General features: G+C 44.7%; 1 protein-coding gene across 2 annotated transcripts in view; it reads left to right on the forward strand.

Annotated features, from left to right (window-relative positions):
• The window catches only part of SSH2 (slingshot protein phosphatase 2), an 89,827-nt gene that overhangs the window by 16,966 nt on the left and 57,619 nt on the right, over window positions 1-15,242 (forward strand). For both annotated transcript variants that reach the window (XM_079325385.1, XM_079325387.1), the window contains exon 2: window positions 11,172-11,215. In XM_079325385.1, coding sequence (XP_079181511.1) covers window positions 11,172-11,215 — 44 coding nt within the window. The remainder of the gene's footprint in view (window positions 1-11,171; window positions 11,216-15,242) is intronic.

Here is a 15,242-nt window from a genome sequence, read left to right on the forward strand (position 1 = left end):
CTTGGCTTTCTCTGCACTATAGGAGTCAAATTCCTCTGTGCCTTCACTGGGTGTGTTTGTTTTCCTACTGAGCCAGTACACATCGTGACTGGGTCAGCCTGTTGATGTTTTGTGTGTGGTGAGACATCCTCGTGGTCTGCATGTGCAGGACTGTGTATGGCACTGGCCTCTCCTGGCAGGCTGAGGGTGGGGGCTGGCTCCCTGTCCTAGTGCTGCCTTCTCTCTCCTGCCCACGGGCTCAGTGCCAAGGGAGCTGCCTGGGCCAGACCAGCCAGGCAGAATCTACAGAGGTGATTTTCTTTCGCTGATCCGTGTTGCTTTTCCAAATCCCGCGTGGCCTATATGGCTGTAATTGTAGCTCATTTAGAGCTGACCTCAAAGGCAAGTTCTCCTTTCCTCCCAAAAAGGGGAAGTTTTCACATAAGGGCTTACTCTGGTTTAAGACTGCTTTATCTTAGTATAACATAAACCTGTTTCTAGTTATCTTAAGGCAGAAAGCAACTAGGGGATTTGGATTGGACTGGATGATTGATTCCTGCTGATTTAAGCAATCCATAAGGAGTGCCTTTTGCCCTTACCCAGCTAATCTTGATTTCCTTTTCTGGCATAGGCAGCAACAAGAACTTTACGCTGTCTCTTGCAGTGGGACAGAGTTCTGGGAGGTGCCATGCTCTGAGCATTGGCCTCTGCAGCTCTGCTCTTCAGGTGGTTATTTATGCAAGGCACTAGCCAAAGGGAAAGGAGAGTTTTAACTGGATTAACCTCAAGAAGAGAGTGTGGGGATTTAGGGATTAAGGAACCAAAAGCAGCCAGCAATCAGTGACTTAAATTCTGCGGTAAGAGCCAGTCTCTACAGATGGGGAATACAGTCCTTCCTTGCCTGCACAGAGTTGAGATTGGCAATGGTTTTGCCTTTGAGATCTTGGAGAAGATGGTCTTAAGGGTGCAGAGTTTGTGTAGGGTGTTTTCTCTGAAGATTTGTGTACTGATGGGAAATTGTTCACAATTGGCAACTCTTTAAGAAAAAACTAGTGAAGGACTGAGTGCTCAGATGAGATCTCAAACCTGGCATGGGGAAGGTATGTTGGTGGCTTGCTCCAATATAATGAGAACATCTGGTTTCCATAGACTTGTAACTCTTGTAGCTTCATGCACTCCCCTTTTACACCTTCTACCCTTGCCTTAAAGTATTTCTGTCGTCCCATATTTTTTGTTCTACTGATGCTGTTACGTGTCCCTGCAGGGAAAATCCTGCTAGATTACCGGATTGATAGAAAGATTTGGAGGCGTGGGGGAGATCAACAAAAACCTGTTACTAAGGAGACATGAGTTTTAGCATTGAGTCTCTAATGGCCAGTCTGCCGAAGGGGAAACAGATGGCACAAAGGAGGCTGGGATTATACAGACAAGTACCACAGGGCTGCAAATCTGATACATCCATTGAACTTCCTGGGGTCAGGCAAATCCAGGCTTGTGCCAAGGCTAATGTGGTTCCTTTGCCTTTGGCAATGTGTTTGTGTTCTTCTGTTAAAGGCTGTTCTGGACAGTGGGCTTCTCCTTCAGACATTCCTGCCCCAGGGAACAGCCAGGTTTGGCACGGAGTGAGGGCAAGTGGCTGTATGGAAGTGTGTCCCTCTGACAGGTCAAGCTGTACCCACTGCCAGTGGTTCTCCCTTCCTGAGAGGGGGAAATAACCAAACAAAACCCAGCAGGTTATGCAGCTTTTCTCCTCTTACTGATGTACTCATGTAGAAAAGTGACTTCTGTCCTGGGAGAATGGGAGGATGGATGACGGCCACAGTCGCTCCTGGCTTTTGACACAGCCTGGCCTTTATTGCAATATAATGTTTTGCAGAGGCTTAAATTTCAATAGTGATGCTCCCAGCTGTGTGCTGCTTGCTGGGCTCCTGCTTCCCTGGCTCCTGCCTGCTCTGGAGAGACGAGACACAGCACTGCTGGTCTGGACAGAGCAGTGGGTAAATAAGCAAGGCAGAATTCATCCTGGCTGAGAAAAAAACAGTGCTGGAGTCACTTTTGCAAGAGGCTAATTAACATCTGGTTTTGTATTTAACTTTCAGGCTGGCTCTAGAGAGTATTGCAAGTAAACAGGACACTGATTCGTTAATAGTGGGAGAGTGCTACATGACTACAGTGCTAGAATTAATAGCTTGACAGCATATCCTCTTCTCCTTTTCTCTCCTCCCACAGCAATTTGGACTGATACCCAAATAAACAATAACAAATAGATTTTTGGAGGAGCTGGCTGGGAGAAATAACAAAAGTCAAGGGGCACTCGTTATGCAACATTGTTCTGCTAGCATTTGACTCATCCAGAAAACCCTGTTCTACTTCCTAGCTTCATTTTCCTTTTTCTTTTTTTTTCTTCAGCCTCTGTTGAGGAGGTGGTTTATTTGCTGCCTTGCTTTTGGTCCCTCAGAAACTCCCTATATCCTTGGATCTCCAGTTGCTGTAGGCATGGAGTGCTGGAAGAGTGTAGGCAGAACCTTACTGTATAGAAACAGCATGAGAGAGCCTATAAACCAGCTTGTGTCGGGCAAGAAAATTGCTCTGGCTTTAATTCCAACCATATGAGTCTAATACCTGGGTGTATTTTGTGAAGAAGGGAGTGAATCTGAGTGGTTTATAACCGTTATGTCCCAGTTCCAGCAGCAGCCCCCTGCCAGGAGTGGGGCAGCTGAAGGCTGCTGTGCACCCTGGGGATGGAGGATGTGAACAAGGAGTACACTCTGTACCTTGTGATTCTCTCTGCAGTCTCTTGCCAGGGAATATCTTCAGGCGTTCTTTCCCTCTGCTCTCCACAGACTCTTTTGTCCTGCATGCACAGAAAACTGTCCCAGCAATTCCTTTTGAAGTTTTGCCTGAAACACTTGGGGGGTTTTTCCTTACCAAACGGAGGCTAGAGGTGAAGGCACTTTGCTGCCAATTCCTATTCTGATCTAGAGTTTAAATTCCTGCTGTTAAAGCTCTACCAGCCACTTGTGTTCTAGATATGTCACTGCAATAGAGCAGAGCCTCCCTGGCTGTGCTCCTGCTTGAGTCCAGGGTTATGCAATAGCAGCCTGCAAGTGCCAACACAGATGCTGCTGCATCCAGACACGCTGTACAATGTAGTTGCTTGGATACCCCTTTTTTTTGTTGTTGTTATTTTTCTCACAAATGCTAGGTAATAATTTGCAACTCGTATTTATACCGTTAAACACAGGTTCAGGTTAAGCAATGTAAAGAATTTGAAATATTAATGATTTCCTCTCTGCTTTTTAAAGGCTGAGCACTGTGGAATTTGCAAAGACTGAGTGTTGTTGTGTTCTCTTTTCAGTCTTCAGTTCATCTTCATAAGTGTTAAATAACTTCCCCCTTTGAGAATATCTTTCATCCAGAAAATCATCTCTTAATTATTGATGCAATATGCCAAGATCCTTGAGTGGCCTGCTGGTGCTTTTATTTTGGGTAGATCACGAAGATTTCTGTGCTGCTCCTAATTCTCTGTGTTGTGTGTTTCTTACGTCAAGAGGAGATTTGACAGGGACTTGCAGGGATTGGATCTCAGAGGAGCTGAGTGGGTGAGAGTCTCCTGTAGCATTCTGGCAGGGAGAAGGATTCCTTTGTGTTACAGGCAGCCCCTGGGCTCTGTGAGCTGCTGTGGGGTGAAGGTGCAGCTGAAATGTGTCTCAGGGATGGCTGCGTGTGCTCTGCTCTGTGGAATTTGAGGCAAGCTGTCAAAATGAAAAAACTGTGCCTGGTTATGATGCTGCTGATCAGGAATTAGACTTTTTACAAGAGGGCTGTGCTAGTATAGCTTCATTTTATGGACATAGCTATGATATAAGTAGGAGTGGTATCCAAATAGCTCTATTCTTGTTCCATTATGGGAATAATGTATTTCATGTATGTTGCAGGTGGATCAGCATTGTTTTAGTGACCCTACTGTACATTCTGGAAAAATTAAAGCTCTGGAATTACAACTTGATCAGAGCCCTAGAACAACTCCCAGATTTGTAATTGAGATAACTCCTGCAGGGATACAAATGAGCATTCACCAAGGTAAACTAGATGCTAACAGGAAGATGGCTGATTGCAAGACAAAGACCCTTCCCTTTGCCGTGTACCTCCCTTCCTTCCACCCTCCTCCTCCTAAAATAGCCTTTCAGCATGAGTGAAAACCAAATATTCTCCTCTCTTTAAAACACTTTAGAATGTTTGTTTGTGTCAATGGGAAAGTAATTTAACCCAGGAGCTGGTGTTGTGCATCTGCCATGTCTGATCTATGTCCTTATTCCTTGCAATGCTTTCCTATTGCTCATGAATGGTAAAAGAGTAAAAGGGTAAAAATGAGTTCCAGGACTCCACCTTCCCTGCATATGGCTCATTAGCCAGTTAGCTTTTCAGGCTCCTTCAATCTTGTTTAATTTTAGCTGCCACTTTTTAACTGCAGCAGTTAGGAGAGTCTCTCTCACTCACCAGCTGGAAACAGGCCCAACTTCTAAGGTGAAGATGTCAGCCCTGTGGGTGAGGAGGTGCATGGCCTGGGCTGCTCTGGAAGCTCTGGAGGGCATGGGGAGGTTGAGTAAGGTCTGTGTTTTAACAGGCAGTGACTGCAGAGGGTCTGAGGTGTGAATGTCCATCCTGCATAATTGCAGAGGGACAGTTTGATGCATGTAAATGTGTCAGCCTGCATGAGTGGATAATGAACAGTGCTCTGCTCACTGTGGTAACCTGTGGAGCTGGGATTTCATCTCAATCACAGGCTGTTGGCTGTGTAGAAGCCCTGCCCTGAGATTCACCAGTGTACACATGCATATCTTTGATTTGGTCTTAGTCAAACTATACCCTTGACGTCAGCAACAGTTTCCAGTATGAAAATTGGAGTTCCAGTGCCTGTGTTTATACAGTCAGTGAGTCTTCTCACTCTTGGCCCATCACCATAAGCATTTGTTATTGTTCTAGGGAAACAAATGCTTCTAGATTCTAAGATTTCCAGTGGACAATGTCATTGGCTTCACCTAAAAGGAGATTAAGCAGGTACCTTTAGGGTTCTGGTAGGCATTAAATCCAGCAAAGCATCATAATTACATTAAATACCTGTCTCTTCTGTCATACTTGCAGTGTGCTGAAGGGCCTTTTGCAAGGCAAGGGGAAGGTCTATTCAGGGAGACAATAGTTCTTTTGGGTTTTTTTTCTTAGTATCTGTAAGTGGCTAGAGATGATGTGCTACTACACAGTGTTAGAGAGAGAAGTTATATTAATACCTGTTTGAAGTAGGGATATTTAAAAGTGAATATATATCTGAAATGTATGGGGGTTTTTTTCTTCCCCTTAGGTGGGTCTCTGATTAAGGCAAAAGCTGTTGTACTCCCCATCAGGCAGGCTGATTTCACTGCAGAAATTCAGTTGACAGTAATCTGCTTTGTAATCTGTTCTTGTGGTGTAGTGTAGCAGGCTGTGTCACACTGTATTTCTCATCCTAACTCTTGTTGTACCAGTTGAAGGCTTGTAATTTTTGTCTTGAAGTGTCTGAGTTTTAGTCCTGCAGTTTTTAGTGAGTGCTAATCTAAACAAGGTTTGCATAAATCTCTTTGCTCCAGCAGGAAGATGAAAGCTTTGATAAGGAACTTGTTTTTTTCTCTCTCCTGAGCAGGAGCACAATATCTTTGACCTAAATATACCAATTACTGACATAGCAAAGTGATACAGAAAACAATCCAGAAGGAATGCCAACCTCTGAATGAATACTTGGCTGCAGAAAGCTACTGCTTATGTGGAACCTCAAATCCAGAAGACATGTGAGGAGGAAAACAGCATTCATTCAAAACATTTCCTGCAAATAGTGAGGAGCAATGGCTGGAGAAATGCTTGTTTATCCCTTATCCCTATGGCTCAGGAGAGGTAAAAGCTCTATGCAAAACACAGTGCAGTTCTCCCCTTTCTTGTTTGTGGCCTGGTTTGTTCAGCTTTTTGAAGAACTTTTATGTCAAACTTAAAGGCTTCCTGGTAGCAGCTTCTACCTTAAAATGTGTTTGATGGCAGATATAATTATTTCAAAAAGTAGCAGTGAGCTTCCTCTCCAGAGCATGCTAGGTGACTTTATTAATTAATTTCATAATTTTTATTCATGGTTAAGGTTAGCCACCTCCAGAGACTGAAAGAGTCTGAAGTGAACTGGTTTTCAGTTCAGCTGTGAGACCTATCCTCTGTTAGTGAGTACATTGCTACCACACTAATGGTTTCCAAAAAACACTGAGGAAATTGCTTCACACCAACTGCTGCAGATTTCTGGTTCTCCATGTTGCAGCTGTGGAACTCGCAGACTCTGGATGCCAATTTTTCCCTTTTTAGTACCAAACTGCTACTAGACATGGCCAGACTGGAAGTGGTACCTGGTCATCTTCTCTCAACCCCCAGTGAACTTGTGAGTAGCCTTGGGCTTCTTGCAAGAAAAAAGGGAACCTTTTATGAACCCAGGTTTTGGAGTCAGGCCTTGCTTCATTTTCCCAGGCAGTGTTGTTGCTGGCACTTCAGCCATACTGCAAATGCAGCATGTGTGGGCTTTTTGATCACACAGTTTATTTAAGAGATTGATACAACTCAGACTATTGCAGGAAAGTCCCTCTGCTACAGAAATGTGTAATAGATATTTGGCAGTGAGACTCAAACATTTGTCTTGCTTTGTTCCAGCAGATGATCTGAGATTATTGATAGGACCAGATTTGTGCAGGGTCTGCTGTTGAACAGGAATCTATCAAATATTTAATCTTGGAAGACATTGAACTTCAGTTCTGTGTGCTGTCCATGCATGATCCTTATCCCTTGGACTCCATAAGCCTCTGCTGAGTTGATTCTTTGGGCATCTGGTCCTGTTCTGTGCAGGTGTTGGGTACCCCAGGGCATCTCCATTGTCACCACATGTCTGTGTCAGGAGTTGAGTTGAGCCCTAAGGAATCTGATTGTCAGGTGGATGCTCTTATCTCTGTGTGCCTTGTGTTGTATTAGAGAGGCTGTGGCTGCAGCAGTGGAACCCTCTGCAAGACTTGACCAGACTGGGTTGTCCATGCATTGGGAAATAGTTGTGGGAGGGTGGCTTTTGTACTGACTTGCTTAATATTTGTTGGCACACGGGGTGAGCTCCTCTATGGAGAAGCATGCAGTGCTCTGTGTGGCTGTAGCCCAAACAGAGGGACACTGGGACATTGCTGGATGCTGTGAAAGGAGCATTTGCATGGTTTAACAACTGGATCAGTGGCTGGTTGCACAGCCTCTGATTTGACTGAAGCAGCTGCCTTCTTCCCAGCAAAGGTCATGTTCAGCTCAGAGGCACTTGGTGTGAGTCTGAACAACTGGATGGGATGTAGCCAGGGAAAGAGCAGGCAGGGAGCTGGGAGGCTGCTCACATAGTGACAGTCCTTTGCTTTGTAGTTCCTCCTTTGAGACTTGAGTCCAGAGCTGTCCACATGGTGGACGTTTGACCATGTGAAGTGAAAAGCCCCTCTGTTGGCATGGATACATCTGAATGTTGCTGTGGCTTTGGGGGGGATCTATATTAACTAATTTTCTCTAATGTCTGAAGTGTTCACCTCACACTTGCAAGCAAGATGTTGACTTAAGGGGTGAAAACTCCCTAAATTTTTGGTGCTCTTTTGGTATTTGCTGGCTGTGACCGCTCACTCCTGATAAAACCACTTCCCAGGCATTGTCTATACAGTCAGGTATGTTGGCATAAAATCATACATAGCCAGCAGTTATTAAATGGGAATCCTTTTAAGGTTTGAAAGATGTATTTTTAGGGTGTAGTCTGTGTGAAATGTTCCTTGGTTAATAGAAATGTAGTGATTATTAGGCGCATGACTTAGGCTAATAATCACATCTTACAGTACAAGAACTTGCTGTGATGTTCCTGATGTTAAATCCAGGCAGACAGCTCCAGTCCCCGTACGTAAGAGTGCAGATTGAATCTTTCTTATCATTACATCAGTCTGCAAAAAGGAGATTTATAAGAGCAGAATTGTTTGCGTGACATGGAGTGACTCCCATTGTATAGAACAGAGCAGCACTCCAAAATTTCTCTCCTCTCCCTTGCCCTTTTGATGACAGAAAGTTGGCAGTGGATCAAAGCACAAACAGGATTAATGTTTTGCATATTCTGTCCTACATGGCCTGAAAGGAGCAGAGATGGAATTTTTCATCTTTCACTTTAAACTGCGTTTAATATCGTGGCCTAGTTTAGAGCTATGCGACTCATTCCTTCCATTTCCCCTGAGGCCTCTGTTTCTGGTCAAGGAAAGCAGGGCATGACTCCCTCTGGAGCTCATCAGTGCTGCTCACTTCCTCCTCCATGCAGGCTGCTGGAGCAGGCTGGTTTGAGGCTGCAGCAATCCAGCGTCAGGAATCTCCAAGGAGCATTTGTGGAAGCTGCCATCTCTTGGGTCTGTCGCTGTGGTCACATCAGTGCTGCAGGGCACAGGGAACCGGAGCTGGGGCAGCTCCAAAGTTCTTGCCATCCCCTGTGCAAAGGCAGCTGTGAAAGCTGGAGCGGTGTCACAGGTCACACCTCCAAAGGGCTGCATCCACTATCCAAGGATGCTGTCCCAGCATGTTCCTTCTCACAGGAATGTTTGAGCCGCGTCTAGGCTGATGATTTGTGCTGGCAGCAATACTTCTCCATACCCTAGAAATGGCGAGAGAGCGTGGAGGTGCCGGCCTGAGGGGCGGATGATGCTGGAGGCCGCCGGTGCCCGGAGCGGCAGCGGCGCGGGCGCAGCGCTGTCCTGCCCTCCCCTCTAGCGGGGAGCGGCGCCACTGCAGCGCCCGCAGCCACGGAGCGCCGCCCCTGCCCCTGGGGGCATTTGCAGGGCCAAGTTCAGTCAGGTTCGGATGCCTGACCACTCTGTAAATCCAGGACAAAACACGAGGTCCAGGGAAGGAGTAGGCTGCAGGCTGGTCAGAGTTGGTGATGAGAAGAGGAGGAGGCTGCTGAAGGTTAGTTTTGTTCCAGACAGCATCCCAGGTACTGGCAGTGGGTCTCTTGCTCAAATCACACTTGTCTACAGTTCTGTATTCATAGTCAGTTATATTCTGAGTGAATGTGCTCTTCACACAAACCTGCTGCATTTATGTCTGGTATCGAGAGCTTCAGCAGAGACAGATGGTGATTAATTGGGCCATGTCTGGCCTCCTCCACACTGAGCTCCTGAGGGTTGAATTTTGAGGGGAGCTAAGATAACGATCTACATATTTCAGGATCTTCTTCTGTCATTTGTGGGACTTTTGGCTGTGGCACACCAGGCTTGCCAGTTGCTGCAACAAGGATTTTTCTTGGCAGGTAGAAACGGCCGTTCATTATAATACTAAAAATGTTTGCATAGCTTGAGTTCCTGAGCAGCACAAACGAGACTTCAAGGGCTCTTTCAGTTGTTTTACCTTCCTGTGGAGTTGAGGAACTTGTTCTCTAGCTAAATACACACTTTTTATTCAAAAACCCCATCGTGTCTTTAGCAATTCTACGTGTAATGAAATACCTTCCCCCCCTTCTCTCTTTGTCTTACTCCCCCAAGTCAACTTCTTGTAAACCCACAGGGAACTCAATTGGAGTTTGTGTTCTGGCAGGATTGCCTGCACTTTGCAGAGCTGGGGTGACAAGTGAAAGTACACTGTCCTGGGAAATGCTGGTAATTAGGATTACAAATCTTCAAGGACTTGGCTCCCTGGTCTGGAAAAGCTTCTGCTGCTCCCAGAACTGCTCTTCATCTGCATTCTCTGAATGATGCAACAGCTCCTTTGCTGTTGACTGTGGAGTTCATTGGTGTTTTCATCTTGAAGGGGTCAGGAATGCTACTTCCTTTATCGAGTTGCTGAGCCAATTCTCAGGTATGATGAGTAGAAGGTATTCCTGCCAGCTTTTGTTTGGTGTAGATGGTCTGCAGGTTTTAGCTTGAATTTGTGGTTGCAGGTGGCTTCAAGTGAAGGAGTTGGTGGTGCTGTGGTGCTCTAGTGCTGTTCTTAGAAACACACGACCAAATTTTTTAGTTATTTTCATATATCACAGATTCAGATCATTGAAATAATAATAAAGAATATCCAACAGGAGCATCTGCATTTTGTTCTGATAAAAAAGTGCACAAAACTGGACCTCTGCATCCAGTAAGCAAAAAGAGTGTAGTTCAGAAGAGCTGTAGAGTCTCCCCTGGGGTTGTTCATGGGAGAAGATGGGGCAGTGCTGGGAAGGACTGTCACTGTGTCACTGCAAATCCAGCTTCACCCTTGTGTGAAACACTCTCAGTGGCACAGGTCTCTTGCAACCACCTTGCCAGTTATGGCTTGAAAAACTCACCACTCCACAGGAGACCTGCGAAAGGGAAGCCTGGAGCAACCAAGAACAAAATTATCTTTTTCCTTCCTCTGTCTGAACTCTGGTTTTCATGGGATGTCCCTGCCCTGACAAAATCCTTAGTAAGTTTTAAAATGCTTTTTCCCTGTGGATCTGCACAACCATAGTAATTTCTCACTAATAAAACAGATCCTGTACCCTATCTCCAGTGCCTGGTAGGGTGTATGTAAATGTACTGTGAAGCAGAATTAATTGCTGAGATTTCTCTGCTGAGGTATTGCTTTGGGCTGTAGTAGGTAGGCCTAGTAAAATTCCACAGCACATTAGAAATTGTGCATATTAATATCTCATCTGAAGCAGCATAATATTTCAAATTTCTCCTTTCTGGTCATATCTGTGCTCACTCAGTCTGATTTGTCAGGTTTATTACATGCTGGTTTTATGGATTTTTACACTTGATTGCTGACACTGGGCTATGAATTAATATGATCTCCATAAAGGTAATAAAAACCCAGAGATTTTAGCCCTGAAGTGAACTGTGTGCTTGGCTCTTGGCCTGCCATGTTTGGCAGGGGTCACTGGAAGTCCATGCAAAAGCATGCAAAATCCTGCAGGGGCAAAAATTCCTGTAACGTTGAGTTTTTAAAAGGCTTTTGAGAGAACATGAAGTGACAGCTGAGCAGAAAGTGAGTTCCTCTCTAGTGACAGCTGCATGCAGGAGCAGGGAGACTTCCCCTTGCCTTACACAATCAAACCACTGAAATGCAAGCCTTTGCTTTCTGCATGTATGAAAAGATATTAATGTTTTCTCCTTTTTTTTTTATGTGTGCAGGAGGCAGACAGTGGGGAAGAAGAATGCCGGTCCCAGCCCAGGAGGTAAGATTGTCACCCAGGCTCACAAGAGTCCTTCAGGATGCCTTGCTGTGTCCACAGGGCTTTTGTTGTTCCCCTGGCATGTGCTGCAAACACACATCACTTTCTGCCCGTTGATGATGTTGCACAACTGTCTTAAATGAGCCTTGCTGAAAAATGGGTTCTAGTAAAGGGTTTGCTGCAACAGGAAATGGGAAAAGTCAGACTGCACATTAAAAAATAAATATGGGGAACAGTTGGCAAAAATGTCAGGGAATATATTCTCCAAACTGCTGTTTCTGTAGCTCCCTCCAGTGTCCTGTGTTGTTTCTCAGGATTTAGTCCACCATCAGAGTATTCTGAGAGGCATAATCAGACTAATAAACTTGTTCTCCAGTTAAAAAGTTGCCATCAGAGGTGATCCTGATCTATACAGGCACCTGCTGCTTAAACAGCACATTCAGTGGATTTGTAGATATTTGCTGCTGATACAGGTAGTCAAATTTATGCTCCAAAGTTGAGAATTTGCAGGGATTTTTTTGTTTCATTGGGGTTGTTGTGCAGGGAGGTGTTCACCTCTTGTAAATGCTGATTTCAGTTGCTTCAGGACAAACTTTTTTTTAGTAAATACTATTTGCTAAAAATAACCATTTAAACTCAGCTGATTGAATGGTGACAAGTAATGGTGATTTTTATAATGCAGGTATATTCTGCATGGGAAGACTTCTTGGGGTCCTATAAGCTTTGTCTTCTTTTCTCTAAGCTATCAAAAGAATTATTTCAGCTGAACCTAATAAAAGTAAAACCTGTATATATCAGGTGACTTCTCCAATGGCAGAAACACTTTCTTGGCTTAAAATGTTGCAGTCAGATTTTGTGAAAGGCTTCAGATTCCCTCCAGAGGGAGTAAAGGGGAAGTGAAGGTGAAATGGTTCTCCCTTTATGAGCTCTCTGACTGTTACAGTTCTTTGCTTAATGATGTTTGTGTGAGTAGGTAGCAACAGAAGCCATAATATCTAGTATTTAAAATGCTTGAACAAGATCTGGGGTTTGTGTTTTGGGGCCAACTTGGATGAATCTGCAAATGAAAAAGCTGTTGTGGTTGCACATTCCCATGATTTCACTGTAGTTCTGTGATTCTGTGACTCAGAGAAGGTGACTGCCCTGTTTACTTCAGTCTTCTACCCTAAATGATGATTTAAGAATTGCTATTTCTTAATTTTGCAGCTTTCATGAGTGAGAGGAAAGCTGGAAAGCACAATTCCCAAAGGCTCAAATTGAACTCAGCTAAACTCCGATTTTTCATTTCAGTCTTGGCCTTCCAGCAGTCACAAGATCAACTCATGACTTGATCTCAGTATACATAATGTATTGGAAGGGATGGGAGGTATTTAATTGTTGTGGGCACTTAGCAACCATTGTAGGTTAGATCTGAAAGGAGCATTTTTTAAATATATTTGAAGTAACTTCCTGGGGTAGGAAATGACAACCTGCTGTTAATGTGGTGATCTGAGCTCTGTGACTCCTGTTACTGGGGTCACAGAGCTAACTAAAACCAAACTCCTTCTGGGGGAAAACAAGGGGGTGGGTGTTAAATGTGTTTGATTACAGTAGGATAAAAATAATAGAGTCAAATGGGGTAAGTAGTGAACCTGGAGTCCTGCTGTGGAGGAGCAGCAGATGTCCATAAACAGTTTCTGAGTCTATCTAATCCCCAGTATTCATGAGAACATAGCAAGTAGCAGCTATTAAAAATCCAGACAGTAAAAAGGCTGCAGATTGAGTTGAGCTTAAAAGGAAAGGTGTGTTTCCAGCTGCAGTGCCACTCAGGTAGTGCCCTGCAATAGCCTGACATTCCTCACTGCCTGCCTGGGCAGGGCCCAGTTCTCCTGAGGCTTCATTCAGGTGACCTGCCTGCAGCTCCAGTCAGTGGTCAGTGTTTGAGGTGGGATTTTTTTTTTTTTTTTGCTGTTTGCAAAATTCTTCTGGTGAGGAGACCTTTTGTCTCCTGCAGTCATGGAAAATGTGCTCACATGCTACCTCAGCATGTCAGGCATGTCCAAACTCATCCTGCTAACTGGACACTGAAGCCAGGAGTGCTGCTGTGCTAGGACTAAATGTGTCTGCATAAATAAAATAACTTCTCAAAGGTTATTAAACAGGATCTTAGTGCACAAAGGTGTTAATGCTTGCAAGGGAGTTAGTAGAGAGCTAAGCACAAGCACATGGACTTGTTTGGTGTCAGAAGAGTTTTGCAGTGGTCAGCATTGACACTCATTGGGTAGAGCCTTCATTTCCATTCCCATGTCCCCACTTCTCTGCACAGCCTGGGGATTGCTGTCTCAGAAGAAATGTTACACTCAGATCCAGCTCAACAGCACTGCTAATCCTGTGGTTAGCAAAATCTAGATAGCTTCTTGTGTTAGGTTTCTGCTGTTTATCTTTCCTCCCTGATGAGGTATGGGATATAGATTGAGGTGAGGGGGAACATGCAGGAAAGCCTGGCAGCAGGAGGGACAGTGTTTATTGAGCAGTGACTATGAAAAGCAGCAAACTAAAATGTCCTTCAAAGAGAAAGAGAAATAAGTTACAAACAGAAGCTTAAACTTGTAGGTGATTACATCAGGATCACCATACTTAAACGAAATTATCTGTTTGCTGACCTGTGCTTTTTAAGATTTAACACCAGAGAGGCCTGTGATTGCCTGGACTGGGTCTCACAGAGGAGGGAGAACTGTGTGAAAATGTTGTTTAAACATAAACCTGCTCTACAGAGCATTCAAATGACCTGACAAGTCTGCACTTGCCAGCACCATCATGGACTGAGGAGCTTTCTGCTTTGGGAATTAGCAGAATCTGCTTAAAACTTTTGTCCAACAGAGGGAAAGAGCTGTCAGAGTGCAGAAAGAGAGTTCCTGTGTGCTCTGCAGTCATCCTGGGAAGGTGCTTGAAATGGCATTTCCTGTCTAACTCTATTGTGTTGATGCAAAGAGGAATGGTTTGTTTTCCTGCTGAGGAAAGTACTTAGGTATAGTGAACACAGATCTGATTTCTATAAATGCTTCTATCTATTATTAAAAAGGCCAGCAAGTTAATGCTGCCAATACCTGAAGCTGAACAAATACTTGAAACCAGCTTGGCTTCTGCAATATTTTTTCTCAGACCCAAGGCCTACTCTGGGGGCAGCCCAGGGGGGTCTCTGTGTCCAGCTGTAGCAGTGACCATTCATTCAGTGACCCAGATCCAGGTCCTTGCTCTGGAGTCCCTGATGGAGCCAGTCCCTGTCACTCTTGGCTAATGGAACCAAGACAGTGCTGCATAAGCAGATGTCCTGAGCAATCTATTTATTACATTTATTACCTTCACAGCAATGTTCTGACATTTTTATTAGGCTGTCTGGAGGCTGTGGAGCTAAACTGGCCTGCACATCTCTCCTGTCCCCAGACATGCTGCTGCCACACTGAATACACTCTTAATGGAGCATCTGTGTTAACGAGCTCTTTGCAGCATCCCCAGGTTGTTAAAATTTATGTAAAACACACATATATTGAGCTGTGAGTTGTGTTTACACCCGCTGAGGTATTGACATTCAGGTTTTGTGTGCTCAGTGCCAAGGTTGCAAGGATTCAGCATCTTTGTTTTGCTGACAAGCACATCTCTGGGGCCTGGGCAGCAGTGGTGCTGCAGCTGCACTGGATTTGCTGTCAGGATCTGCCACTTGCTTTTTGGATTTTAGGTTTTAAAGGTGCCTCTATTTTCACACCATCACGATTTTACCACTTCTGTGTGCCTTGAAACTGCTCTGGTTGCTGAAATGCAGCATTTGAGGCTGCTGAGTATCTGCTGCATATAAAATTGGGTGAGCTGTATTGCCTTCAGAGGGATTCTTTGAACTTTATGCCTGGCAGTGGGTCTGACTAAAGTCCATTTGCTCAGGTAAACCTGAGGGGCCTGTTGTTCCCTTCTGGTGCCACAGAAAGTGATTACATCCTGCTTGAAATCTGGGACTTGTTACTTGAAATTGTTCTCAGAAAGTGCTTGTGCTCCCCTC

This window comes from Erithacus rubecula (genome assembly GCF_903797595.1).
Source record: "Erithacus rubecula genome assembly, chromosome: 22".
Classification (NCBI taxonomy): Eukaryota; Metazoa; Chordata; class Aves; order Passeriformes; family Muscicapidae; genus Erithacus; species Erithacus rubecula.